Source organism: Glycine max, chromosome 13 (assembly GCF_000004515.6).
Source record: "Glycine max cultivar Williams 82 chromosome 13, Glycine_max_v4.0, whole genome shotgun sequence".
Lineage (NCBI taxonomy): Eukaryota > Viridiplantae > Streptophyta > Magnoliopsida > Fabales > Fabaceae > Glycine > Glycine max.
Window position 1 is genome coordinate 34,396,806 of NC_038249.2, and position 27,599 is coordinate 34,424,404.

General features: G+C 34.4%; 5 protein-coding genes across 8 annotated transcripts; 2 read left to right on the forward strand and 3 right to left on the reverse strand.

Moving 5' to 3' along the window:
- Positions 1 to 2,691: 2,691 nt before the first annotated feature.
- LOC100787070 (pentatricopeptide repeat-containing protein At1g08070, chloroplastic) lies at positions 2,692 to 3,955 on the reverse strand. Its single transcript, XM_003541689.4, has 2 exons — positions 3,949 to 3,955; positions 2,692 to 3,774 (listed from the first exon to the last, which is right to left on the reverse strand). The coding sequence occupies exons 1-2, from the start codon at positions 3,953 to 3,955 to the stop codon at positions 2,900 to 2,902; spliced, it is 882 nt and encodes a 293-aa protein (XP_003541737.1). The 3' UTR covers positions 2,692 to 2,899.
- A 99-nt stretch (positions 3,956 to 4,054) lies between these two features.
- Positions 4,055 to 7,732, forward strand: LOC100787610 (putative tRNA (cytidine(32)/guanosine(34)-2'-O)-methyltransferase). Its single transcript, XM_041007943.1, has 9 exons — positions 4,055 to 4,063; positions 4,240 to 4,274; positions 4,441 to 4,549; positions 4,960 to 5,020; positions 5,289 to 5,341; positions 5,719 to 5,820; positions 6,516 to 6,579; positions 6,953 to 7,060; positions 7,260 to 7,732. The coding sequence occupies exons 1-9, from the start codon at positions 4,055 to 4,057 to the stop codon at positions 7,499 to 7,501; spliced, it is 783 nt and encodes a 260-aa protein (XP_040863877.1). The 3' UTR covers positions 7,502 to 7,732.
- Positions 7,733 to 8,923: 1,191 nt separating this feature from the next.
- Positions 8,924 to 9,681, reverse strand: LOC112998763 (uncharacterized). The gene has a single exon (XM_026124950.2). It carries the CDS (start codon positions 9,560 to 9,562, stop codon positions 9,203 to 9,205), a length of 360 nt encoding a protein of 119 aa, XP_025980735.1. The 5' UTR covers positions 9,563 to 9,681; the 3' UTR covers positions 8,924 to 9,202.
- A 4,464-nt stretch (positions 9,682 to 14,145) lies between these two features.
- LOC100807592 (putative tRNA (cytidine(32)/guanosine(34)-2'-O)-methyltransferase) lies at positions 14,146 to 23,019 on the forward strand. Of its 4 annotated transcripts, none has more exons than NM_001370347.1 (12): positions 14,146 to 14,482; positions 17,885 to 17,996; positions 18,075 to 18,168; positions 18,331 to 18,380; positions 18,731 to 18,780; positions 19,642 to 19,750; positions 20,160 to 20,220; positions 20,486 to 20,538; positions 20,914 to 20,997; positions 21,702 to 21,765; positions 22,141 to 22,248; positions 22,453 to 23,019. In NM_001370347.1, exons 2-12 carry the CDS (start codon positions 17,970 to 17,972, stop codon positions 22,692 to 22,694), a joined length of 942 nt encoding a protein of 313 aa, NP_001357276.1. In that variant the 5' UTR covers positions 14,146 to 14,482; positions 17,885 to 17,969; the 3' UTR covers positions 22,695 to 23,019. The 4 variants fall into 4 exon arrangements, with proteins under 4 accessions (NP_001357276.1, XP_014621293.1, XP_006594595.1 ...); XM_006594532.4 differs by having other exon boundaries at positions 14,167 to 14,482; positions 17,912 to 17,996; positions 22,453 to 22,892; XM_006594533.4 differs by having other exon boundaries at positions 14,167 to 14,482; positions 17,925 to 17,996; positions 22,453 to 22,892.
- A 1,775-nt stretch (positions 23,020 to 24,794) lies between these two features.
- Positions 24,795 to 26,193, reverse strand: LOC100808646 (metal response element-binding transcription factor PvMTF-1-like). The gene is made up of 2 exons (NM_001363754.1): positions 25,838 to 26,193; positions 24,795 to 25,566 (listed from the first exon to the last, which is right to left on the reverse strand). The coding sequence occupies exons 1-2, from the start codon at positions 25,865 to 25,867 to the stop codon at positions 24,994 to 24,996; spliced, it is 603 nt and encodes a 200-aa protein (NP_001350683.1). The 5' UTR covers positions 25,868 to 26,193; the 3' UTR covers positions 24,795 to 24,993.
- Between the last annotated feature and the right edge of the window lie 1,406 nt (positions 26,194 to 27,599).

Genomic DNA, 27,599 nt, shown 5'->3' on the forward strand with positions numbered 1-27,599 from the left:
GCTTGTTGGCAAAGTCTATAAATACATTAGAGGTGTCAAGCCTACTATTAGTTGGTGTTCTATTATATGAAACTCAGCAATGTCCCCTAAGATGTCTTTCATTCTGTGGTCTGTGGCTTGCTAAAAGGAATCGGCCGGTTACTCTTGACAAAGTTGCTTTTTTGAACAAGGGTTTCATTTACCCTTTATGTTCAAATGAGACTAAGTCAAATGCTCATTTGTTCATTTCTTGCAGGAAATCTCTCCAAGTTTGGGCTCACATTCGTGATTTGGCTCCTTTCCGCGAGCATTTCACTTCTTTACAGCGCATTACTGACTCTTTAATTAGGGGCAGATCCACATCAGGTATTCAAGGAGAATTACGTTGTCTGGCTATAGCAATTACAATTACTGCATCTGGCTATCTAGGAACAAGCTGATTTTTGAAGATTATCAAATTTCTGTAATAGAGGTTATTAGCAAGATTAAGTTTCTTATGTATAGACAAACGCACCTATTGCATTTGTTTTAACATCTTGATATAGGCCTTCTTGTATTAGGGAGACTTTTGATTTTCTCTAGCTGCGGGATGCCCCGTTTATTTTTGTATCATTTTAGGTTTAATATAATTTACATTTTTCCCAAAAAAAAAAAAATTTAGAGTTTAAGATCATTCATGAACAAGGAATGATATCCCCAAGGAAGGACCATTTCTTCTTTCTTCTTCTATGCCAAACTTAAATTTTAATTGAGAGCTTTAAAATGCTTTTACTTACAAAACAACATTTTTTTTCATTTTTTATTTTATATCTTAGAATTCAGGAATGTGCATTAAAAATTTTAAAAGTATTTTTTCAACTTTTATCCAAACACAACTTTAACAAATTCATAAAAGTTTACTCAAGTATATCTATCAAGCCTTTTCTGACTCCAATTCACGACAAAAACAAATAGGAAATATCTATTCACTACATTTGTTTGAACTAATCACAATATCATTTTCAATTCATATATAAAAAAATATTACTTTCAATTCTTGTTTTAATACAAGATTTTTTATTTCAATTATTAGGGACAAGCCCAAATCTAAAAGGCAAAAAATAAAGGTGATTTTCGCCTTATTAGCACAACACTCTAACCAATTTAATTAATAAGTCAATTATATTATAAAATAATTAATGTCGATATATATAATACAAAATTTTTTAATATATATTTAATGTACATGTAAATTTAGATAATAAATTTTGTGACAATTAATTTTGATATAATAATTAATATGTTTACATATATGAAATTTTATGAAACTTATGATTTTTATTTAAAATTTATATATGAAAAAAATACATTATTAGATCAAAATCAATTATAATAAGATCAAAAAATGCATTAGTAGATTTATGTTAATAAATATATGATTTTTATTTAAAATTTATATATGTAAAAAAAAATTAATTATTAATCAAAATTAATTGTCACAAAATTTATTATCTAATTTTACATGTATATTAAATATACATTAAAAATTTTAGTGTTACATATAACAATATTAATTATTTTATAATATAATTAATTTATTAGTTCAGTTGCTTAGAACGTTGTGTTAATAATGCGAAAATCATTCTTATTTGGATCATTCCTTTTAAATTAATTCCTAAAACATATTTTTTAAAAAAAATCATTTGAACGACTTACGCAATGAGCAATTCATATCAGTTTTACAAACGGATAAAACGAGAATCATACTGATTTATTGGATGTACTAACAATTATATTGGGTGCAGTAAGAAAGCCCATGAGTCAAATAAGTAGGGTTGGCTTGAACCTGTCCCATAAAATATGGGTAATTGCTTCCTGTATTTCTCGTGTTGCGTCCAGAATGATCATCAGAAGTAATATGGAAAGTGCAGCAATAAATTCCGGAAGTGTAGAAAAAAATGCCATAGTGGGGCTTGGATTTTAATTTTGAGCTTGAATTAAACATGAACATTTTTAATCCGATGCAATTAAGACTTAATGTAGGCTTATCCTGCAAAAACCTACTAAAAGCCCCAAAAAACCAAGCTTTTACAAGGATTGAGCTTCATTTTAGAGGCTCAAATAAAATTCATATTTTTTTTCTTAGCCTGCTATAACTGCCACTTGCATTAGGACGGGGCAGATAACCCATTTTGCCACCTTTAACAAAAATAGAAAAAAAAAGGTTTGATGAAAATAATATTTCTTGTTTTTAAAATAAGAGCAGATTATATTTGTCTCTGCTAAGACATGTTTATATTATACTCTTCTCTCATTATTTTAAAAAAAATATTTTTTTCTCAAACTCAGCTGACTTTCCGAACTCCAGTTTTTCATCAGGACTTTCATTACCTCTGTGACAGATATTTCATCCTCTCTAACCTATCACTAGCATTGCAGGCATGAGGCATCCATTCATATCCTAACAGAATTTGATGAGATGACAATAGTCTGGTTAGTTCATGTGCAATCAAGTGTCATAGAACAAAAATTTTCACTCCCTGTACCTGGTTTTTGTAATAGAGAGAGCTGCAAGACACATATCAAAATATATACTATACATTAACAAGATGCAAAGCGTATAAAAATTTAAAATGCAGACAATAATCATGTACATTGCACTAGTTCCAGTCTTCCAGAAAGTACAAAGAAGGACAAGACTCACTGAATATCGTTGTTATACTTGTGAAATTTGAAGTCTATATATTGAATATACATTACACTTTCGTCACTGGATTGCCCTGACTTAATACGGCAGCACAAGAATGGAATAAATCACATTGATTCTACGTATCAACATACAAACGCTGAGACTAGTCAATTTCAATCTTACGAAGTCATATACATCATTGCTTGGAACCATTCTATACGTCAAAACTTAATTGACCCTCTCTTATCCCCACTAGGCAGCACACAAATTTGAACCCAATCTGTTGTTGGACATCTCTAGCTCAACCCAGCTACATCCTGCCACTTTCTTCAATCCAGTCCCTCTCATACTCTTCCGAACCTTTTTAGCATCATCCCACCGTTCAGAACTCGCATACATATTAGACAGCAAAGCAAGAGTACCAACACCAACACTTTTCCCCTTGAGGTGTCCCCTAATCCATTCAGACATCTTCTCATTCCTATGAATTTTGCAAGCCTGAAGAAGAGCCCCCCAAATGGGCCCTTCAGCTTCAACAGGCATTCTTCTAAGGAGAGCCTCAGCCTCCTCAAACAAACCAGCACGTCCATACATGTCCACCATGCAACCATAATGCCTCATCTGCGGCACAATGCCGTAAAAATCCCTCATTGCTTTGAAAAACATAACCCCTTCATTCAGCAACCCTGCATGGCTGCATGCAGACAACACCCCAATAAACGTAACATTGTCAGGTTCAACCCCTTCAACCAACATGCGTGAAAACAACTCCAATGTGTTTCTCTCGTAACCGTTCATGGCTAGTCCACAAATAAAGGTGCCCCACGAGATAACATCCTTGTGCACTATCATATCAAAAACCCTAAACCCCATTTGCATGTCTCCACACTTCACATACATGTTAAGCAAAGCATTCCCAATATTTTCATCAACCACAAGGTCGTGTCTTGAGTCAATATACGAATGCACCCACTGCCCCAAACTCAAGGTTCCAATAGAGGCACACGCTGATAAAACAGTTACTATAGTTGCTTCATTAGGCTCAGCTTCCTCACTAAGCACCATTCGTTTAAACACAGCAAAAGCCTCTTCGCAATAGCCACCAAGAGTTTGAAGGATTATGGATCCTATTTGTTAAAACGAAAACAAACAACAAAGAAAAAAAGAAGAAAAACATCAATGAAGCAAAGCTGCTGCCCAGATGTGTGTGTGTGTGTGTGTTATGTGAGTGCAAACTCAGAATTATAGTCTATCATCTGTTCTTACATTGCTTTAATGCTATTTCTATCTGAATTCATTGCTTGCCATTTTTGGTGAATGTAGTGTGCACCCTAGGTTTTTAGATCATTTTTATATGATTATCTTAAATTGTTTTAGTTGAAGTAAAGAAATAAAGTTTTGGTAGAAATGGGAAATGTATGCTACACTTAGGGGTTTGGGGCACTTGGTTGGAGTATAACTCATATCTTTAAGGAGGTTTTATTGCAGCAGCTGATATGGGATAAGATAAGGCATTTTGCTTCGTATTTGGTCTAAAATATATGGTCTTTTCAAGGGAGTTTCCCTTACAGATATGTTGATGGATTTTGTAGGCCTCCTTCATTGATTTCTTCTTATTAATTCTCTGGTTTGTGTTGCCCTTTTACATATAGGAGGATCCTCTATCCTCCAAACTCTTTGTCTTAATAAATTCTTTCTTTCTTTTATTAAAAAAAATGCGTCTTATTGAATCACTTGTATTATCTCTCTGTCTCTATCAATATCATCAATTTCTTGCTGCATCATGCATGCAGGGATGAAAATCTTCCTCTTATTGTAGCTATTGATTTGCAACCAATGGCTCCAATTGAAGGTGTCATCCAGGTGCAGGGTGATATAACTAATGCTCGGACAGCTGAAGTGGTATATATTATATATAGCATAATTACCTTAGTTTTTTCATAGATTATTTTATTTGGAAAATGTGTTGAACAAGCTGCATGTCTAGGTAGAAATAGAAAATATGACTCTTTTTCTCATCTAAACTTGGCTCCTCAAATTTCATCAAGAAATTGCATGTTTTCCTTTTCTACTTTTTCCTTCTACCTTTTTAAATATTTTATGTAAATGAAGGCAAGGTATTGGAAAGATAATGTTAATTAGTGATTTAGTTTTGGTTCCCCATTGAAGCATGTGTATGTCTTATGAATTTCATTTACAGTATATTTGTTTCTTTATTTGAATTTCAACTACATGCGTTGCTTGCTTTGTTTTGGTAAGCTACTTTTTATTTATTTTGTGAACCCCCCTCTTCTTTGGCTTGATTTGTTCAGGTCATTAGACATTTTGATGGTTGCAAGGCTGACCTGGTTGTGTGTGATGGTGCTCCTGATGGTAAATAATGCTCAATTTAACTTGATAATGTCTTCACACACAATATTAGAGAAGTGCAATTTCACACGAAAATTATTTTTATGAAAAGCTACATAAGAAGTGACATTTTGGTTAAGTCTCAACTTCTATGGTACTCACAACAATTACTCTCAATCAAGGGCCACACCAGAATTTGTCTTGTTATTATTACATGTCAATTGTAAAACATTCCTAGAAAAACTCTTACTATTTTGTTTGTAGTCAAGAAAGCAAGTTTCCTTTTTTGCAGTTACTGGCCTTCATGACATGGATGAGTTTGTACAATCCCAACTCATACTTGCAGTAAGTATTTAGTTTCTATCCTTTTCTTGTTGTTTGCACTTTTTTTTTTCTTATCTTTTTCCCATCTGGATAGTACATGTTCACATTATCATTATTGCAAATTAGGGATGTAAAAAATTTGAAAGTTATAAAATCAGTGATCACTCCTTTATTATCTGTTCCTCTTTACCCTCTTGTGAAACAAGGATTTATTGGTTTTTGCTTCTTATTTTGAATCAATTCTACTCTCATTTCTATTAAGCACATTCTGATACTAGTGCACAGTATATGATCTATATTTAATGTGTTACTTCTTGATTTACAAGGAGTTTCATGAGTTTCTTTGTGTATCTTGTTGGATTTTTGTTGCAGATTGATGCTAACTAGTTTCCTTGCAGGGGTTGACAATTGTTACTCATGTACTTAAGGAAGGAGGGAAGTTTATTGCAAAGATATTCAGAGGAAAGGACACAAGCCTTCTATATTGTCAGATATTTGAAGTTTTAGAAAGTGAAGACTTGCTCATGTGCATAGTTTAACATTAGTGTAAGTATGTTTTGCATTCACGTCTTGACCACTTTTCAGTTAGCTTTTGCAAAATGGTGCCAATAAATGATTGTCTCTGCCTCTCTGGAAATGGTTAAGAATGAATGAACGTTGCAAACCTTAGAAAGCAATGAAAGTAATCCAAATACCACAAAGATTTCTGGCTTTGGCAGTTAGATCATCATAAAATGTGTAGTTTTTTTTGTGGAAAAGTTATGAAAAAACTTACCACAGTGAGTTACATCAACATTCTAAAGGGAACTGATGAACCAATTGGATTCTAAACTGCTACAAAATAATTGTATTTTGAAAGAAAAGGAGCACCATTAAGTTACTTTCTTGATAAATAAAAGTACACTCACATAAGTAAAGATAATTTTTGTGAACCAATTACATCACTGTGTGTATGCCTTTTGTCTGGTTGTGATTTTGAACCTACTCATGACTGAATCTAAAATTTTAGTTGTAGTTGTGAAATTGTTAAGCAGTTATCCTTTCTGCCAAATACTCAACGTAATAATTGGAAAGCAGTAAAGGAAAATCACTGTCTCTGAAAGTTCCCCGGTCTTCTTTTATTACTTAGTTTTCTTGATTTTTTTTCCTGTAATACTAGAATCATCATTACACACTGTCACCTTTTTGTTTGCAGCTAAAATTATTTTTCCCTATAGTGACGTTCGCAAAACAAAAAAGCAGCCGTAATTCCAGCATAGGTAAGGATTTTAATTTCCCACAACTTTCTTGCTGTTTTTTGATATGCATACTTTTTTGTCTCTATATTTTCTTTATGATTATGTAGGATGATTTACCATTGCTTAGGAATTTGCAATCACGAAATTACATAGGAATTGGCAGTCATGACATTAGTTAGATTTGACAGAAGCTTATCTATTATCTTGCAAATATATATTAAGTTATGAACTTTGAATATACCACGTGTTAAATATAGCTGCAACTCCTTTGCCTCCGAACACCTTGCAATTACAGGTGTCTAAGATAGTTTTGATCTCCCTAACTATGCCAAGGATATAGTTTGTTAGGTGGGTAATGTTATTTGTGCTAATTCTAGGCGTTTCACCCTTGCAGAGGCATTTGCGGTTTGTGAAAACTATTCCCCTCCTGAAGGGTTCAATCCGAAAGATCTTCATCGCCTTCTTGAGAAGGTTGGAAGTCCCTCGGGGGTAGATGATACAGGTATATATACATTCCCTTATAGTAAATCTATGCAAGCAATTATGGACTAGAATATTCAGCTTCATAAAGTTATTTCTCAATACTGTATGTTTAGTTATCATAACCCTGAGAAATATCATTTTGCTGATTCCATTGTATCATCATGTGTACTTGACTTTAATGGCTTTGGTCTCAAGTAATTAATGCATATGGGTTGCAGATTGTTGTAGTGGTTGGTTGGAAGGCCCTAATAAGGTGTATATCCCATTTCTAGGTTGTGGTGACCTCAGTGGGTATGATTCTGATCGCTCATATCCACTACCTAAAGTTGCTGGGGGAACATATCAGAGCTTGGATCCTGTGCAGCCCCCTATTGCCCCACCTTACAAGAGAGCTTTGGAGTTAAAAAAAGCTTCCAGTCAAGGATTCCGTGAACTTGAAAAGCTCTCATTGGATTCTTGATCGTGCTATGCACTGTTCATTCATCATGTCATTCGGAACTTTAGTTATTCTTTCAATGATATGATTTGTGTTTTGATAATTATTAGCGTTCGTGTGAACTTTTAACGCTTACTTTTCTCTTGTACCATCATTACATGCCTAGCGAGTCTTTTGTTGTCACAATTTTTTTGAAATGAATACAAACTATTTTATAGGTAACCGTCCATACATGTAACTGTTCCGCTGGATGATGTTGATGGTGTTGTTAGACACATACTTTAAACTAGTATATTTCAACAAAAACAAGGCAAAGAGACAAGTTAAATAAAGGTGTCAGTCGGAAACAATTGATGTGTCAATTCTTTTGTGGTCTTTTTCACAGGGGTGGTTCGGAACCATTGCGATTGACCCATGCCTGTGGAAGGGAGCAATCGAACATTGCATGCTCTTGATGTACGTATTACATTTTTAATTTATGGGTTTATATTTAACTTGTTGCCGCTAGTAGTAATTGCCAAATTGGTTATCTAAGTTCATATTAGGTATAATGATTACTATGACTTGCAATGCATGGTAATTGGATGGATTCCTTGGACAGTTTGTGGTGAATTTCTAGTGCTCTAGTCAAAGGATTGTTGAAAGTTGATAGATTGGGATGTTCACAGATTTTCAGCTTATGGTTGACAGTTGCTTTTCAAGTGTGGGATAAAACAGAAGCCTAGGAAGTGGATGATCCTGAGTCCTGTCTTGGTGCTGTGGGGTGGGTCTAGTGTAATTAATTATTAAAGGGAAGTTTTATTTATACAACTTTTAAGAGAGAAAAAAAGAAATGTAAGGTAAGGGAAGTAATCTCCAGGGAAGAAATAAAGGAAAAAAATAAGTATCATATAGATTGTATAATTTTATTGTATGAATATAACATCTCAACAATCAATAGGATACATATCTTGAGTGGTTTAAATTCATGCAAAGCTCACAACCCATTCTAAATAGTCGGTTCAGTGGTATAATTAAGATCGTAATTCGTCATCAACAATCATTTCATTTAGATGCGTGTTTGAATTGTTTGTTTTTATATTTTATCAAATAAATAAATAGAAATAGAAATGTTTCGAAACATATTTTATTACCGATAGTTTAACAGTCAATTATATTACCTCGGTCTTGAATTTGTCCTTTGTCTATTTGCATAAAATAATTGTCCATTTTTTATTCATTACAGCTATAAAATTACACAATGAAGGTGATCCGCGGTGCCATAAAAGAATTTGATTGTTGCATACTTCGAATTTGAATGTTCAGAGACAAATCAAGTTAAAATCGAGAAAACCATCCTGTTTTTTTGGGAAGAAAACTATAATTTATTTGTGTAAGGACAAAAAAAGAAAAAGAAGAGACAATTGGACAGTATTCAGATTCGCATAATAATGGTCAAGAAACAAATGAAAACTGATAACCACATTAATATATTCCAATAAACGGAAAAGACTACAGTCTTCAATTCAAACTATGATTTGAGCCAATGTTTTATGCTAATGTCTCTACTCAAACTCCATTGCCGAAGTGACAACAAAAGGATTGATCTCTATTTTTGTACTAATGAACATGACAATTGAAATCAAGAAAGCATATCATATCCTTTTTTAATATACATACATGATACGTATGTTGCATGCAGCAACCTTGAAAAGACTTTTCCAACCAAGATTTGTATAGAGAGACTCAACTGGGTCTCTCCCTAGAGGATGATGAATGCAAGAACTCAATGCAATCTTCTACAGCCTTAGCACGATACGATGAGTCATTAGGGTCTGACAATGAATGTGACCTTACCAAAGTGGATGAAGAAACCTTCCTGGAGGATCTCCTTCCCATAGAAATAACTCTAATGGAACTTGCTACCTTTGCTCCAAGCCGTAGTATGAATCTTACAGGTGACAACAAAGGGTCTTTGGGTAATCTTGAGAAACTCCAACTTCCAATGACCCTCTTCCTGTTTCCTAACACACCATTTTTGAGAAACATGGTTGTTTTTTCATTGACATCAGGACTGAAGCTTACTCTCTTACTTTTTCTCAACATTTGAAGAGCAATATATGAGACTTCCAATTGCACAAAAAGCAAATTATTTCAATTTTTCTTTTATGTCTGACAGAGAGAAAGAGAGGCAGAGAGGGAGTAGCTGTTAGAGGGGACAGTTGGAAAGGTTGGCAAAGGAGTATATATAGACCAAATTATTTTAAGGAAACATGCTAGCTAGCTAGAAAAATGGAAAGAAGGTGTGGTAATTAGTAAGGTTGAAGTTAAATCCTTAAGAGGGTGAATGTTTCGTTTCAAGGACATTTAAAGGCATATAGGTGCAAGAGAACAAACAAGGCTCATATACGTGCGTGAGACATGCACACATGGACATGTTGTGGAATCCTAACTTACCATCACTAATGTGGGAGTAGAAGGCCTACCATTATGAAGCTAATTGTGAGGCATAGTCTGAAGTGTGAACAGCAGCAATATTGGGATATAATTTCTAAGAGAAAAGGGGTTTAGGTAAAAAAGACAAAGTGGTGGAGCCATGAAGACTCAAGAGGGAGACAAGAATGAAAATGTTAAGGTTAATGTAAGAGGTAGTAACAAAGAGAGAGAAAGGGGAGGAAAATGATGGATAGTGGATACTCTTCTAATCAGTGTTGCTTTTGAGCTGGTGTTGAAGGGTCTACACCTGCTTTTTGCTGCCTCTTTGTCTTCGGTTATGTTTCTAAAATCTGAAGTTATGATACCAAAGCCCCCATATGTTGTGCAATGGGAGAAAGAGAGAGGAGGAGGGAATAAGTTTGAATATGGGGTTTGCGTGAAAATTGGGGAATTGCTTAATCTTCTTTCTTTTTTTTTTGTGGCCTTTTCATGCTACTACTGTTAAGCAGGGAATTCTTAGTGAGAAAAATGTTCCTCCATTATGGCCTCACTGCACTTTTATTTCCTAGGTCATAACTCATACTTTATGACTTTGTTGGATGCACTCATTCTGTCTGAGGCTCAGAGCTCAATTTTTGGTTGTACTGTCTTAGTGTCTTGCATACATGCCATACAAATGAAACAAAATGAACTAACTAGAAATTTTGAGTAATTATTATAAATTTAACTATAAGAAATGAATTTTGTAAGGACAGGTCGGAGATTACTTGTCTGAGCTAAACATATGCTTTAAACTTTTATAACATTTTTTTTATGTTTTGTTCATTAGCAATCACAAAGATGCAGTGACCTTAATATTGTATTTCCCCGGGTGGCTTGCAGTATCATGTAAATCCCAATGCTGCTAATATTTTCTACAGATTTTGAAGATTCATGTAAGACACCATTGAGAGTCATTGTTCTTTATGGCATTGATAGGTATGGTTAGTGATATACAATTCTTTCCTAGTTTTCTCATTTCTTCCTTAACATATAGCATTCTTTGTTTCTTTATACATTGAAGCAGATTATTGGATTATGTAGCCACTGTTGGTGCTCAGTTTTCAAATGTTATATATTTCTCACTTCTCAGACATTACTTGTCCTTATCAAAAAGCTTCCTCCAGAGATTTCTATTTGTCCTTGCCCTTTCAGTTCCATTCTGGATCACATCTGCCAAGTGTTTTAAAGCAAACCTGACACAAATAAATTTGTATTATTATTGTATTCAAATTCTTTAGTGTTAAACAACTTAGAGCCAGATTTGCAATATTGAGCAGCTTAGGTGTGGTTTATAGGTATTTTAAGGTTTGCGTCTTTTAATGTTAAGAAGCAAGCAGTATTAGATTTTTAACCTTTTGAGACATAATGTGATAATGTCCACATGTTCAATTTTACCATATGAAACTGCAAATTGAAATGCCAATGGCTAATAATAAATTAATAATACTCACGCATATTTCAAACCATGTTGTCAAGGTGAGAAAAAAAAACTCAATTAAAGTTAGTGGTACAAGTGAACTTTATGGACTCAATTAAATTTTTTGATACTTTCTCCGTTACTTCTCACGCGTCAAGCACAAATGATAGACCGTGAACAATTTTTGTTACTATCTGGCTTGGGCTAATCAAATTTGCATTAGGAAGTAGGCAGGGTTCAATTATTGCCTGTAGTGGTTCATGTGATTTTGTTCTGTTCTCTAGAGAATAATCAGTTGCTTCATACGTTGAAATTTAAGTTTGATAAAATCAAATATGGATGGATAATGGATAATTTAATTTATTCCTTGATTTTAAATGACAATATATGTATGCAAAATAGATGTTAAATTACTCTTTCATTTTAACATTTCATGTTTTGGAACAATGTTTGTTTTTGCTGATGTTGAATTGAAGCTTAACATAACGAGGTAACTTTTGGATACTCTTCTAATCAGCGTTGCTTTTGAGGTGGTAGTGCAGGCCCTACACATACTTTTGTTGTTTGTTATGACATCTGAAATTATATCTCTGTCGAGTCCGCTGCCCCCATTTGTTATGTGATTACGGAATATATTTGAATATGGATTTGGCGTAGAAATTAAGGAATTGGTTATCACCATCATCTTTTTCCTGTGACTTTTCTACGCAACTTGTTGTGTAGGGAGAAAAATGTGGCTCCAATATGACCTTCTGGACATGGGTTCATTCTATTAGAGCTTGATGTTTTGTTGTGTTGTGTTACATGAAAAATAAAATGAAGGAAAAAAATAAGTAAAATTATTATAAATTCATCTATATTAAGAGATTGGGTTGTGTGTTTCTTTTATAGAAGAGAGAGATTGTGCTTTTCTAGGGGAGTATAGCTCATTTTTTTAGATAAGAATATGTATATTAACTTCCAAGAGAGATTAATTTGGATAATATGTACCAACTTGTAGATTTAAATCTTATTGTTGTCATTATACATAATATTTTTTTAAAGTGAGATTAGTTATTAAAAATTAAAGAAAAAATTTATTATTGCATTTTTTTACTAATTCAGCAAATAAGTTACTATTGTTTTAATTTTTTCTTTGCACTCTATCATTATATATTTTGAATAACATATCTGCTTTTGCCAAATATTAGTTTTAGCATATAATACTAAAGAGGAACCATTTTTTGTACTTTTTTTGTCTCCTAACAGCTAGTTTTTTACTTATTGTTTTATAATAATTTACATGCATTTGTATATATGTAAGAAATTCATAAAATATATAATTAAGGTCTTATCCTGAAAAAGGGACTTTCCAAAAGCTAATTATGAAAAAGTGGGTAAGCTGTTCAAAATATTCCAAACTAATTTTTATAATATTTGCTGGCAAATAATTACTTTACTTTAATTAGTTCTTATTTATGTGTTTTTCAATTTCAAACATCCCAAACTCCTTTTCCTTATATTTTACATATATTTTTAATATTTTCGGATAACTATGAATTTTGAGAATCTTAATTACAATAATAGTCATGAGTGCAACCAAAAAATTAATCACTGTCTGTCTTGGTCTGCTTAAGTATAATACTATGGTTTAAAATGATCCATAAGCTATTTTTAATTTGTAAGAGAAGTTTATTTTATTTTTTTATTCTTAATTTTTTTAATGTGTTTTATGAAGAAACTTATCCGAACATGGGTATAATGTTTTTTGCATTTCATATCTTGCTTCAATATAAAAAAACACAAACACATTAAGGTTGAAATTTAGTTTAGCTTGGGTTGGCAATGTCGTATAAGTATTGATCAAGTACTCCTACTAAATTTTTAGTCCGTGTAGATATTAAGCCCATAATAATCAAAACAGTTTAATACAATTTTTAATTTTAATATTTCACATATATTTATTTATAAATGCACACTGAATGCGCGATATTTAATTAGTACTACTACTATTTGTTTTACATAATATTGTTGCCACCTTGTAATAACTTGATTGGACTCCATTCCAAGCGTCTTTATTTAAACATTATGCTTTTACACTGTACAATGTACATACACACATATTCTTCCGCATAGTTGTTATGCTTTCCTTTCTTCAAGCAAAACATAGGAAACGTGAAAATTAGAAATGGAAAAGTAAAAAAGAAAACGTACGTTCTAGTCAAGTACTATATATAGAAGAAGAGTAATTAATTAAGCACGATCGACCACTTCAAGAATACAGCAAGTTTTACTAAAATACTTGCCTTCTCTTTGTCAGTTCCAGTACTATTGTTGTAGTTAACTAACTTGTGGACCTTATTTAGGTTTTTATTATTGTTTCGACTTACATTTGGTGTGTGTGATGAGCTTATATAACAGATTTCCACTGCCTTTACTTCCATAGTTTCCTTCTTAAGTGTGCTCTAAGAATAAATTTGTTACCATATAGTAAGAAAATATCCCAACTAATCATAAAGATATTCGAAATTAATTGGTCACAGTCCAAAGATAAGAATTAATTTAAAATTCTTATTCTTGAAAGTTTTCATCTATAAAAATTTCAATAATTTCAACACCTAAAAAAAAATGAAAAAAAATTATATACTAACAATATAGAACCATTCTACATTTTCCATCCAATTACAAGTTATGATTAGATAGTATTTTATACTTTTAGTGCATTTTTTTAATTGAAAAAATATAAGTCTCCTACTATATATAAAGCTAACTCAAATTAAGCTATTTTTGTTTAGAACAAAAAAAATTAAAAAGTACTTAATTCAGATGGTTGGTCCAAAGTAGAAACCCATTAATAAAGCTTAAGGCCCGTAACCCATGGCGGAGCGAGGCAGAGCGTCGTGTCCAGCCTTGTCAGTGTTAGAAGAAGAGATAGAGAAGCAAACAAACCCTAGCGCAGAGAAGAGATATTCTTCTTCGCAGAATCATTGCAGTTGCGAGCAGGCCGAAGAAACCTAACCTGCATTCGAAAATCAGCCCCCTTGGAAATCCCAACACTAGTGTGGTACCTGTGCTCGACGATTGGGTGTTCAAGGGGAATTAGCTTCGTCTCGCAGAACTTCAACGCATCATTCGTGACCTTCGCAAACGCGGTAGGTTCTCCCAACCCCTCCAGGCCAGTCACTTTTAATTATCGTTAAATTAATTAAATGCCACAAAGTTTGAATATGGTAAGCACTGTCATTTTAGTTCTTGAATTTGATTAACCTAAACTAGTCTCTGACTTGAACGGTGCAACCATCACCGCTGCTACAATACAACACATTCACTAGCTACCTATGTTATGTTATAGTATATACTATAAATACTATATGTTACATACCCGTAACTGAATTGGATGATTTTGTGACAGTAACCGGGTCAACCCGTTTTCACAACATATGAAGGCTCCGAATCTGAATCAAATAGTAATTCGTGCTCAACAACAACTCCTCACAAACCCTAACCCCCAATTCTTGAACCCCTTACTGTCACAACTCACGAATTCTCGAAATGCTTTCTTTGATCTTTATAACCAGATGCTCTCACAGCCTTTCTCCCACAACCACTACACCTTCACCCACGCCCTCAAAGCCTGCTCCTTCCACAACGCGCGCTCCAAAGCCCTCGAAATCCACGCGCACCTCGTCAAATCGGGGCGCTACCTCGACCTCTTCCTCCAGAACTCGCTCCTCCACTTCTACCTCGCCCACAACGACGTCGTCTCCGCCTCAAACCTCTTCCGATCCATTCCCTCCCCCGACGTCGTTTCATGGACCTCACTCATCTCGGGCCTCGCCAAGTCCGGCTTCGAGGCCCAAGCCCTTCACCATTTTATCAACATGTACGCGAAGCCCAAAATCGTCAGGCCCAATGCCGCCACCCTCGTTGCCGCGTTGTGCGCCTGTTCCTCTCTCGGGTCTCTGAGACTCGCCAAGTCTGTTCATGCTTATGGACTGCGGTTGTTAATCTTCGACGGGAATGTTATCTTTGGCAATGCTGTGTTGGATTTGTACGCCAAGTGTGGAGCGTTGAAGAATGCACAGAACGTGTTCGATAAAATGTTTGTGAGAGACGTGGTTTCTTGGACCACGTTGTTGATGGGTTACGCGCGTGGTGGCTATTGTGAAGAGGCTTTTGCTGTGTTTAAACGAATGGTGCTTAGTGAGGAAGCTCAGCCTAATGATGCAACTATAGTAACTGTTTTATCAGCTTGTGCCTCTATTGGAACCTTGAGTTTGGGGCAGTGGGTGCATTCGTATATTGACTCAAGACACGACCTTGTGGTTGATGGAAATATTGGGAATGCTTTGCTTAACATGTATGTGAAGTGTGGAGACATGCAAATGGGGTTTAGGGTTTTTGATATGATAGTGCACAAGGATGTTATCTCGTGGGGCACCTTTATTTGTGGACTAGCCATGAACGGTTACGAGAGAAACACATTGGAGTTGTTTTCACGCATGTTGGTTGAAGGGGTTGAACCTGACAATGTTACGTTTATTGGGGTGTTGTCTGCATGCAGCCATGCAGGGTTGCTGAATGAAGGGGTTATGTTTTTCAAAGCAATGAGGGATTTTTATGGCATTGTGCCGCAGATGAGGCATTATGGTTGCATGGTGGACATGTATGGACGTGCTGGTTTGTTTGAGGAGGCTGAGGCTTTCCTTAGAAGTATGCCTGTTGAAGCTGAAGGGCCCATTTGGGGGGCTCTTCTTCAGGCTTGCAAAATTCATAGGAATGAGAAGATGTCTGAATGGATTAGGGGACACCTCAAGGGGAAAAGTGTTGGTGTTGGTACCCTTGCTTTGCTGTCTAATATGTATGCGAGTTCTGAACGGTGGGATGATGCTAAAAAGGTTCGGAAGAGTATGAGAGGGACTGGATTGAAGAAAGTGGCAGGATGTAGCTGGGTTGAGCTAGAGATGTCCAACAACAGATTGGGTTCAAATTTGTGTACTGCCTAGTGGGGATAAGAGAGGGTCAATTAAGTTTTGACGTGTAGAATGGTTCCAAGCAATGATGTATATGACTTCGTAAGATTGAAATTGACTAGTCTCAGCGTTTGTATGTTGATATGTAGAATCAATGTGATTTATTCCATTCTTGTGCTGCCGTATTAAGTCAGGGCAATCCAGTGACGAAAGTGTAATGTATATTCAATGTATAGACTTCAAATTTCACAAGTATAACAACGATATTCAGTGAGTCTTGTCCTTCTTTGTACTTTCTGGAAGACTGGAACTAGTGCAATGTACATTATTATTGTCTGCATTTTAAATTTTTATACGCTTTGCATCTTGTTAATGTATAGTATATATTTTGATATGAGTGTTGCAGCTTTCTATTACAAAAACCAGGTACAGGGAGTGCAAATTTTTGTTCTATGACACTTGATTGCACATGAACTAACCAGACTATTGTCATCTCATCAAATTCTGTTAGGATATGAATGGATGCCTCATGCCTGCAATGCTAGTGATAGGTTAGAAAGGATGAAATATCTGTCACAGTGGTATTGAAAGTCCTGATGATATACCGGAGTTGAGAAGTCAGCTGAGTTTGAGAAAAAAATATTTTTTTTAAAATAATGAGAGAAGAGTATAATATAAACATCTCTTAGCAGAGACAAATATAATTTGCTCTTATTTTAAAAACAAGAAATATTATTTTCATCAAACCTTTTTTTTCTATTTTTGTTAAAGGTGGCAAAATGGGTTATCTGCCCCGTCCTAATGCAAGTGGCAGTTATAGCAGGCTAAAAAAAAATATGAATTTTATTTGAGCCTCTAAAATGAAGCTCAATCCTTGTAAAAGCTTGGTTTTTGGGGCTTTTAGTAGGTTTTTGCATGATAAGCCTACATTAAGTCTTGATTGCATGGGATTAAAAATGTTCATGTTTAATTCAAGCTCAAAAATAAAATCCAAGCCCCACTATAGCATTTTTTTCTACACTTCTGGAATTTATTCTTGCACTTTCCATATTACTTCTGATGATCATTCTGGACGCAACACGAGATCAAAAATAAAATCCAAGCCCCACTATGGCTTTTGTGAGGAGTTGTTGCTGAGCACGAATTGCTATTTGATTCAGATTCTGAGCCTTCATAGGTTGTGAAAACGGGTTGACCCAGTTACTGCCACAAAATCTTCCAATTTGGTTACGTGTGTGTAATATATAGTATTTATAGTATATACTATAACATAACATAGGTAGCTAGTGAGTGTGTTGTATTGTAGCAGCGGTGATCGTTGGACTGTTCAAGTCAGAAAGGTGCATGGTTTTCTTTTCAATGTTAGGATTGTGAAATTCTGTGGCTTGGTGCAGTTTTGATAGGTTATGGAAGTTGTAATTTAATCTGGGGTTAACAAACTTAGGGGCTTTTAAGCTAAGTAAGTGTGAAAGGAGGGTTTGTGTATGTGCGCACCAGGTGTTTGAGGGAATGGCTAAAAAAAATATATGAAAAAATACAACGTCTTTTATTTTTTTAAATTTCTTCTTGTTTTTATTTCAGGTGTTTGTTCTTATTTGGTTTTGTCAGTTGTTGGCATCAGGGGTTTGTTTCTGAAATTTGTGGCAGGGCAAGTGAGCGATAAACCATGGGGAAAGCTTCAAGGGATAAGAGGGTATGATTGATTTGTATTACAGAGTGTTCTTCTTCTTTTTGTAGGGTTGCATTCATGCTTAGCTAAATTGGTTTTCAGGATATCTATTACCGGAAAGCAAAAGAAGAAGGTTGGCGTGCTCGAAGTGCCTTTAAACTCCTTCAGATAGACGAGGAATTCAACCTTTTTGAAGGTGGGTGCCTGCCTTCCCCATGAAAGCCTGTCTTTAACTGTTTGGGTTTGCTGTAATTTTATAGCAGAGCCTCTGTCCTGAATATTTATATAGAAAAAGTGCCAGCAAATAACCCTTGCTCTCAGCTTTGAGATTAACTTTTTATTTATTTACTTTTTGCAGGAGTGAAGCGTGTTGTAGATTTATGTGCTGCCCCAGGTAGCTGGAGTCAGGTACAAGTGATGAAATTATCACTGTCATGACGTATGAACTATTAAGCAAGCAGACTTTTAGCATAGTATTTCATTTTTACTCTACTGTTCTTATGCTTTAGCTTCTCAAACTTAAAAAACAATTCATGATTTACTGTTTTGCTTAAAAAAATTAGCACTGTGAAGAATGGGAACCAAGGTCCATCGGGCACATGGACATAAGTTATTGATGCTAGAATAATGACACAAAATATATGGTATAAGTTATTACCATGCATTCACAGGAAGGGTAAAAAATCAAGACCATGCATTCCCTGGTCTTGTTTTATAGCCATCAATGCTAAGTCCATAATACTTGTTCTTATTTATAGGTTTTGAGTCGTAAATTGTATCTACCAGCCAAGCTTGCACCTGATGCAAAGTAAGTTGGCTTTCTTTGAAAGTTCTATACTCTTAGATTTCCTTGATGTTGATGTTCCCATCCTGTACATTCGTGCCATGACTTAGGATTAAGATTAAGCTCCATCAAAAAAAATTTTTGTTAGTCAATGTGTACAATTGATAACTATTGTTATTATAAAATAAGAAGTGCACCAAGACGAAGAGAAGAAAATTACAAAGAGTTTGAAGGATTATGGATCCTCTTTGTTAAAACGAAAACAAACAACAAAGAAAAAAAGAAGAAAAACATCAATGAAGCAAAGTTGCTGCCCTGATGTGTGTGTGTTATGTGAGTGCAAACTCAGAATTATAGTCTATCATCTGTTCTTACATTGCTTAAATGCTATTTCTATCTGAATTCATTGCTTGCCATTTTTGGTGAATGTAGTGTGCACCCTAGGTTTTTAGATCATTTTTATATGATTATCTTAAATTGTTTTAGTTGAAGTAAAGAAATAAATTTTTATATGCTACACTTAGGGGTTTGGGGCACTTGGTTGGAGTATAACTCATATCTTTAAGGAGGTTTTATTGCAGCAGCTGATATGGGATAAGATTAGGCATTTTGCTTCGTATTTGGTCTAAAATATATGGTCTTTTCAAGGGAGTTTCCCTTACAGATATGTTGATGGATTTTGTAGGCCTCCTTCATTGATTTCTTCTTATTAATTCTCTGTTTGTGTTGCCCTTTTACATATAGGAGGATCCTCTATCCTCCAAACTCTTTGTCTTAATAAATTCTTTCTTTCTTTTATTAAAAAAAATGTGTCTTATTGAATCACTTGTATTATCTCTCTGTCTCTATCAATATCATCAATTTCTTGCTGCATCATGTATGCAGGGATGAAAATCTTCCTCTTATTGTAGCTATTGATTTGCAACCAATGGCTCCAATTGAAGGTGTCATCCAGGTGCAGGGTGATATAACTAATGCTCGGACAGCTGAAGTGGTATATATTATATATAGCATAATCACCTTAGTTTTTTCATAGATTATTTTATTTGGAAGATGTGTTGAACAAGCTGCATGTCTAGGTAGAAATAGAAAATATATGACTCTTTTTCTCATCTAAACTTGGCTCCTCAAATTTCATCAAGAAATTGCATGTTTTCCTTTTCAACTTTTTCCTTCTACCTTTTTAAATATTTTATGTAAATGAAGGCAAGGTATTGGAAAGATAATGTTAATTAGTGATTTAGTTTTGGTTCCCCATTGAAGCATGTGTATGTCTTATGAATTTCATTTACAGTATATTTGTTTCTTTATTTGAATTTCAACTACATGCGCTGCTTGCTTTGTTTTGGTAAGCTACTTTTTATTTATTTTGTGAACCCCCCTCTTTGGCTTGATTTGTTCAGGTCATTAGACATTTTGATGGTTGCAAGGCTGACCTGGTTGTGTGTGATGGTGCTCCTGATGGTAAAGAATGCTCAATTTAACTTGATAATCTCTTCATACACCATATTAGAGAAGTGCAATTTCACACGAAAATTATTTTTATGAAAAGCTGCATAAGAAGTGACATTTTGGTGCCTCAACTTCTATGGTACTCGCAACAATTACTCTCAATCAAGGGCCACACCAGAATTTGTCTTGTTATTATTACATGTCAATTGTAAAACATTCCTAGAAAAACTCTTACTATTTTGTTTGTAGTCAAGAAAGCAAGTTTCCTTTTTTGCAGTTACTGGCCTTCATGACATGGATGAGTTTGTACAATCCCAACTCATACTTCCAGTAAGTATTTAGTTTCTATCCTTTTCTTGTTGTTTGCACTTTTTTTTTTAATCTTTTTTCCATCTGGATAGTACATGTTCACATTATCATTATTGCAAATTAGGGATGTAAAAAATTTGAAAGTTATAAAATCAGTGATCACTGCTTTATTATCTGTTCCTCTTTACCCTCTTGTGAAACAAGGATTTATTGATTTTTGCTTCTTATTTTGAATCAATTCTACTCTCATTTCTATTAAGCACATACTGATACTAGTGCACAGTATATGATCTATATTGAATGGGTTACTTCTTGATTTACAAAGAGGTTCATGAGTTTCTTTGGCTATCTTGTTGGATTTTTGTTGCAGATTGATGCTAACTAGTTTCCTTGCAGGGGTTGACAATTGTTACTCATGTACTTAAGGAAGGAGGGAAGTTGATATTCAGAGGAAAGGACACAAGCCTTCTATATTGTCAGGTATTTGAAGTTTTAGAAAGTGAAGACTTGCTCATGTGCATAGTTTAACATTAGTGTAAGTATGTTTTGCATTCACGTCTTGACCACTTTTCAGTTAGCTTTTCCAAAACGGTGTCAATAAATGATTGTCTCTGCCTCTCTGGAAATGGTTAAGAATGAATGAACGTTGCAAACCTTAGAAAGCAATGAAAGTAATCCAAATACCACAAAGATTTCTGACTTTGGCAGTTAGATCATCATAAAATGTGTAGTTTTTTTTATGGAAAAGTTATGAAAAAACTTACCACAGTGAGTTACACCAACATTCTAAAGGGAAATGATGAACCAATTGGATTCTAAACTGCTACAAAATAATTGTACTTTGAAAGAAAAGGAGCACCATTAAGTTACTTTCTTGATAAATAAAAGTACACTCGCATAAGTAAAGATAATTTTTGTGAACCAATTACATCACTGTGGGTATGCCTTTTGTCTGGTTGTGATTTTGAACCTACTCATGACTGAATCTAAAATTTTAGTTGTAGTTGTGAAATTGTTAAGCAGTTATCCTTTCTGCCAAATACTCAACGTAATAATTGGAAAGTAGTAAAGGAAAATCACTGTCCCTGAAAGTTCCCCGGTCTTCTTTTATTACTTAGTTTTCTTGAATTTTTTTTTCCTGTAATACTAGAATCATCATTACACAGTCACCTTTTTGTTTGCAGCTAAAATTATTTTTCCCTGTAGTGACGTTCGCAAAACCAAAAAGCAGCCGTAATTCAAGCATAGGTAAGGATTTTAATTTTCCACAACTTTCTTGCTGTTTTTTGATATGCATACTTTTTTGTCTCTTTATATTTTCTTTATGATTATGCAGGATGATTTACCATTGCTTAGGAATTTGCAATCACGACATTACATAGGAATTGGCAGTCATGACATTAGTTAGATTTGACAGAAGCTTATCTATTATCTAGCAAATATATATTAAGTTATGAACTTTGAATATACCACGTGTGAAATATAGCTGCAACTCCTTTGCCTCCGAACACCTTGCAATTACAGGTGTCTAAGATAGTTTTGATCTCCCTAACTATGCCAAGGATATAGTTTGTTAGGCGGTTAATGCTATTTGTGCTAATTCTAGGCGTTTCACCCTTGCAGAGGCATTTGCGGTTTGTGAAAACTATTCCCCTCCTGAAGGGTTCAATCCGAAAGATCTTCATCGCCTTCTTGAGAAGGTTGGAAGTCCCTCGGGGGTAGATGATACAGGTACATATACATTATACATCGTTATAGTAAATCTATGCAAGCAATTATGGACTAGAATATTCAGCTTCATAAAGTTATTTCTCAATACTGTATGTTTAGTTATCATAACCCTGAGAAATATCATTTTGCTGATTTCATTGTATCATCATGTGTACTTGACTTTAATGGCTTTGGTCTCAAGTAATTAATGCATATGGGTTGCAGATTGTTGTAGTGGTTGGTTGGAAGGCCCTAATAAGGTGTATATCCCATTTCTAGCTTGTGGTGACCTCAGTGGGTATGATTCTGATCGCTCATATCCACTACCTAAAGTTGCTGGGGGAACATATCAGAGCTTGGATCCTGTGCAGCCCCCTATTGCCCCACCTTACAAGAGAGCTTTGGAGTTAAAAAAAGCTTCCAGTCAAGGATTCCGTGAACTTGAAAAGCTCTCATTGGATTCTTGATCGTGCTATGCACTGTTCATTCATCATGTCATTTGGAACTTTAGTTTTTCTTACAATGATACGATTTGTGTTTTGATAATTATTAGCGTTCGTGTGAACTTTTAACACTTACTTTTCTCTTGTACCATCATTGCATGCCTAGCGAGTCTTTTGTTGTCACAATTTTTTTGAAATGAATACAAACTATTTTATAGGTAACCGTCGATACATGTAAATTTTCCGCCGGATGATGTTGATGGTGTTGTTAGACACATACTTTAAACTAGTATATTTCAACAAAAACATGGCAAAGAGACAGTTAAATAAAGGTGTCAGTCGGAAACAATTGATGTGTCAATTCTTTTGTGGTTTTTTTCACGGGTGGTTCGGAACCATTGCTATTGGCCCATGCCTGTGGAAGGGAGCAATCGAACTATGCATGCTCTTGATGTACGTATTACATTTTAAATTTATGGGTTGATATTTAACTTGTTGCCGCTAGTAGTAATTGCCAAATTGGTTATCTAAGTTCATATTAGGTACAATGATTACTATGACTTGCAATGCATAGTAATTGGATGGATTCCTTGAACAGTTTGTGGTGAATTTCTAAGTGCTCTAGTCAAAGGATTGTTGAAAGTTGATAGATTGGGATGTTCACAGATTTTCTGCGTATGGTTGACAGTTGCTTTTCAAGCATGGGATAAAACAGCGCATAATAATTGGATGGATTCATATATGTAAACATATTAATTATTATACAAAATTAATTGTCATAAAATTTATTATCTAAATTTATGAGCATTAAATATATTTCAAAATTTTTAGTGTTATATATAATGATATTAATTATTTTTTAATATAATTAACTTATTAATTGAGTTGGTTAGAGTGTCATGTTAATAATATGAAAGTTAGTTCTATTCTTTGTCTTTTAGATTTGGGTTTGTCCCTGAATAATTGAAATAAAAAAATCCTGTATTAAAACAAGAATTGAAAGTAATATTTTTTTATATATGAATTGAAAATGATATTGTGATGAGTTGAAACAAATGTAATGAATAGATATTTTTGTCGTGAATTGGTGTCTCAGCTTGATAGAGATATACTAATGTAGTGAATAAATATTTCCTATTCGTTTTTGTCGTGAATTGGTGTCTCGGAAAAAGCTTAATAGATATACTAGAGTAAACTTTTATGAATTTGTTAAAGTTGTGTTTGGATAAAAGTTGAAGAAATACTTTTAAAATTTTTAATGCACATTTCTGAATTCTAAGATATAAAAAAATGAAAAAAAAATTGTTTTGTAAGTAAAAGCATTTTAAAGCTCTCAATTAAAATTTAAAGTTTGGCATAGAAATATCTGCTTAGAGTCTTCGGCTAATTTAGGGAGAGATATTTAGCAAAACTTTCAAAACCCTTATTAATGCAATGCCACATTTTAGAAGAAAGAAGAAATGGTCCTTCCTTTGGGATATCATTCCTTGTTCATGAATGATCTTAAACTCTAAAATAGTATTTGACATGATGGAATGTAAATACATACGAAATCACACTTGTGTTTTGGTTTTATCTGTTTTTTTTGGAATTAATGAGACAGTTATAATTGAAGTCTGCAAATCATAATGACTTTACCATACCTCTGGAAGTATTCAGGGTGATGTGATTCACTTCAAGCCATTTTATGCAAATGCGGTTTAATTTATCTTATTCACAGGGTAGGAATATATGCAAACCTTATTTTCTAAATGAAGCTAAAGAAGTCATCCATTTACAATGTCCATTCTTTGTAAATGTTTTTGTACTAAACAATCTTTTTGTAGAACTTACTAATAATATTGGCTCCAAATGCTAACTTCTGCAAGTCTCCTTTTTCCACAAATTTAGAGGCATTTTTCATATTGTTTTTAAGGATTTATAATGTGACACTATCATAAGCCTAACTAATACGCCATGTGTTCATAACCGTTAAGTTCAAGATATACCACTTAACGGAAGGAAAAAAACAAAATCAGAGGCAATCCAAATAGTCAGAGACTAGTTTAGTTTAATCAAATTCAAGAACTAAAATGACAGTGCTTACCATATTCAAAATTTGTCAGTGGCAATGCTTTAGTATTTTCAGGGAGTTTAATCTGGTTTTCTTGGTATTGAGAGAAATTATTTTATATTATGATATTGTAAATTAACAAAACAGAACATTCACATTATCAAATATCGAATCCAACTCACACTAACACAGTAGTAGTAACTAGCAACACCACCTTTGTATGTAAAGAAAGTAAGAAAAATAGAAATTAAAAAACGCAATAGAACGAGATCAGTTTCCACCGAAGACTTTGGCGATCTTCTCAGTAGGCACCAAAGGAAGATAAGCAGAAACCCTATAACCTTTCTCAGCAGAGGAAACAACCGCCTCATTGTACTTCTCAGTGCAGTAGGCAGCCTTGGGCAACACGACATTGGCAACCTGAGGGAAGAGCGGAAGCTGGTTGAGCTTCCTCCATGCGGAGACGGCACACTGCTCCGCCGTGGGCTCATACTTCGAGTAAACGATTTTGGCGTAGGCGGAGACACCATCACGGCGGACTTCGGAGACGACGGAGCGGGCCTGGGAGGAGACCTTCTTCACGTTGGAGGGAACGTGGCGGTCCAATTCGGCGACCTTGCGATCGGCGTATTTGAGGACCTCGCCGGGGACGAGGTGGAACCTGTCGTAGACCGGAGCCACGACGGTCTTCACGGCCTCCTCGACGGTGTTGACGCCGGGCTTCAGAGGACCCGCGCGCTCCTTGGCGTAGGAGTAGAGGATGGCGCAGCGCATCAGGGCCTGGATGGTCGCGAATTGCACAAATTCCAGGTACTTAAGTTCTTGCTCCTCTCTTCTCTCTTCCTGAAAATTCAATCAAATTCAAAACCTAGATAAATAAACAAAACATGGCAAATAGAATCTCATCCTGGAATTTCAATCAAATTCAAACCCTAGATAAATAAACAAAACCTGAACAATAGAATACTCTCATTCCAAAAAAAACCAATCAAAGCAAAACCGTAGATAACAACAAACATGTCGGAAATAGAATAGTCTCATTCTGAAAATTCAAACCAACACATGGAAAATAGAATAATAAGGATGGAAAGCAAATAAAATGGATAGAACGTACGATTAGTTGAGGTTGTGATTCGGCGGCCATGATCGAAGATTGGTTTGGGAGTATTAGGTTTTGGTGAAAATTGGGAAGGGGATTTGGGAAATTCAGTTTATGTTTAGGTTTAGGTTTAGGTTTAGGTTTAGGTTTTGGTGGAAACTGGGAAAGGGATTGGGAATTTATAGAAAAGAGGGATGTGATGTGGTGGGAATGGGCGCGAATTTAGGGGTCAAGTCCGAAACAAAGAGTTACGCTCAGAAAGGGACGACAAAACGCGTTTCTTCTTTATGTATTTCCTAACTGTGCTGAACGAAGGCCCGAGAGGGACGGTTGACGCTAACTACTTTCTTCCACGTTAAGTTTCAACGCCGCAACCCAAGTTTTGTTTTAAATCGGGAAGTATCTAGAATACTTCTTTAGATATTATTTATGCATCTATTTAAATCTACAATACTTCCGTACCAGAATAAAAACATTGATCTTATAAAATCACAACGATCAAATATGTATTCTTTTAATTTATTTTGACAAAAAAATGTTTTTTTATTGAAAAAAAATGATAATTAATTTTTAAATACTATATGAAATGCTCTTAAGGCAAGTTAAGGAATGAATAATGAATTTTTTTTATATAAAAAGAATAATGATTTTTTCAAAATTACGTTAATAAATATATCGACAATTATAACAAAAAAAATATATTGAGAATTATATCAAGATGTTACTTTTAATTTTGAATTTAATTTAAATAAATAATGCTGTAAATTTTTGTTATATTATTATCCACGTAACCTCTCGTACACTGGAACCACGTGCGTTCCTTCACGTATGAGTAGAGGACGGCGCATTGCACTAGGGCTTGGATGCTCGCCAATTGCAGCTACGTACTGGAGCTCTTGCTCTTCCTGATAAATTCAACCCTCAAAAAATAAACAATGCATGTAAAATAGTTATAGAATAATACCATAGTAAGGATAAAAAATGTTCTGAGGATAATAACTGTTACATAAAAGTTGTCTAGTGAGTAGTGACTAACTAATACTTACAATTTATTTGTATAGAAAGTAAGATTTAAAATAGAAAGAAGGGACTTGACCAAAATAAAATGGAGGAGCACACCATTAGTTGGGGTTGTTGTTCGGCGTCCATGGTGGAAGAATTTGCTGTGACAACGGCCTAATTGCATTTCTTGTGATTTTGACGCTTTTGCTCCTTAAAGTAATGAAAGAGGTGTGTCAATCTATGAACTAACGAAGGAGAATATATTGTTTTTAGCCGTTAGTTTCTTCTTGGCCATTTTCTGAATATGTAGAGAGAATATTGGTATTTTCATGATGAATGTTAAAAAGAGTAACTTGTTGAAACGAACGTGGTAGGCATTAAAACATCTGAATACTTAACAGCCCGATAATGATAACGGGAATAGTGGTAGGCACTACAGTTACTTTTATCATGGATTTTCCACTAAATTACACGTTATGAGTATTTTGCAGGTTAACTGCTGTCTTCAATTATCAACTGCTGTAAATTTGCCAACCTTCGAAAGGCTCTGAAGTATTCTTTCTAGCTTATGTTAATGAAAAGAATAAAAGAGAAGAAATGGAAAGGAATGAAATTTAAATTAAAGTGATTTAGTAAGTAATTAAAATGAAGCATTTTTATAATATCAATTCTATCCATGTATTTGTCATTTTTTAAGAACAAAACTTTTTTTTTTTTTACTTTTATGATTATATGTTGGTCTATGGTTATAAAAAAAAGGAAGATGAGTAATCGA

Coding starts and splice junctions, on each gene's coding strand:
- LOC100787610 (XM_041007943.1), top strand. Junction 4,275..4,440: donor TTCTTCTTATTAATTCTCTG/GTTTGTGTTGCC, acceptor TCATGCATGCAG/GGATGAAAATCTTCCTCTTA. Junction 7,061..7,259: donor CTCGGGGGTAGATGATACAG/GTATATATACAT, acceptor TATGGGTTGCAG/ATTGTTGTAGTGGTTGGTTG.
- LOC112998763 (XM_026124950.2), bottom strand. CDS start 9,562: ATGTTGAGAAAAAGTAAGAGAGTAAGCTTCAGTCCTGATGTCAATGAA.
- LOC100807592 (XM_014765807.3), top strand. CDS start 14,771: ATGAAGGCTCCGAATCTGAATCAAATAGTAATTCGTGCTCAACAACAA.
- LOC100808646 (NM_001363754.1), bottom strand. CDS start 25,867: ATGGCCGCCGAATCACAACCTCAACTAATC. Junction 25,567..25,837: donor AATCACAACCTCAACTAATC/GTACGTTCTATC, acceptor TTGAATTTTCAG/GAAGAGAGAAGAGAGGAGCA.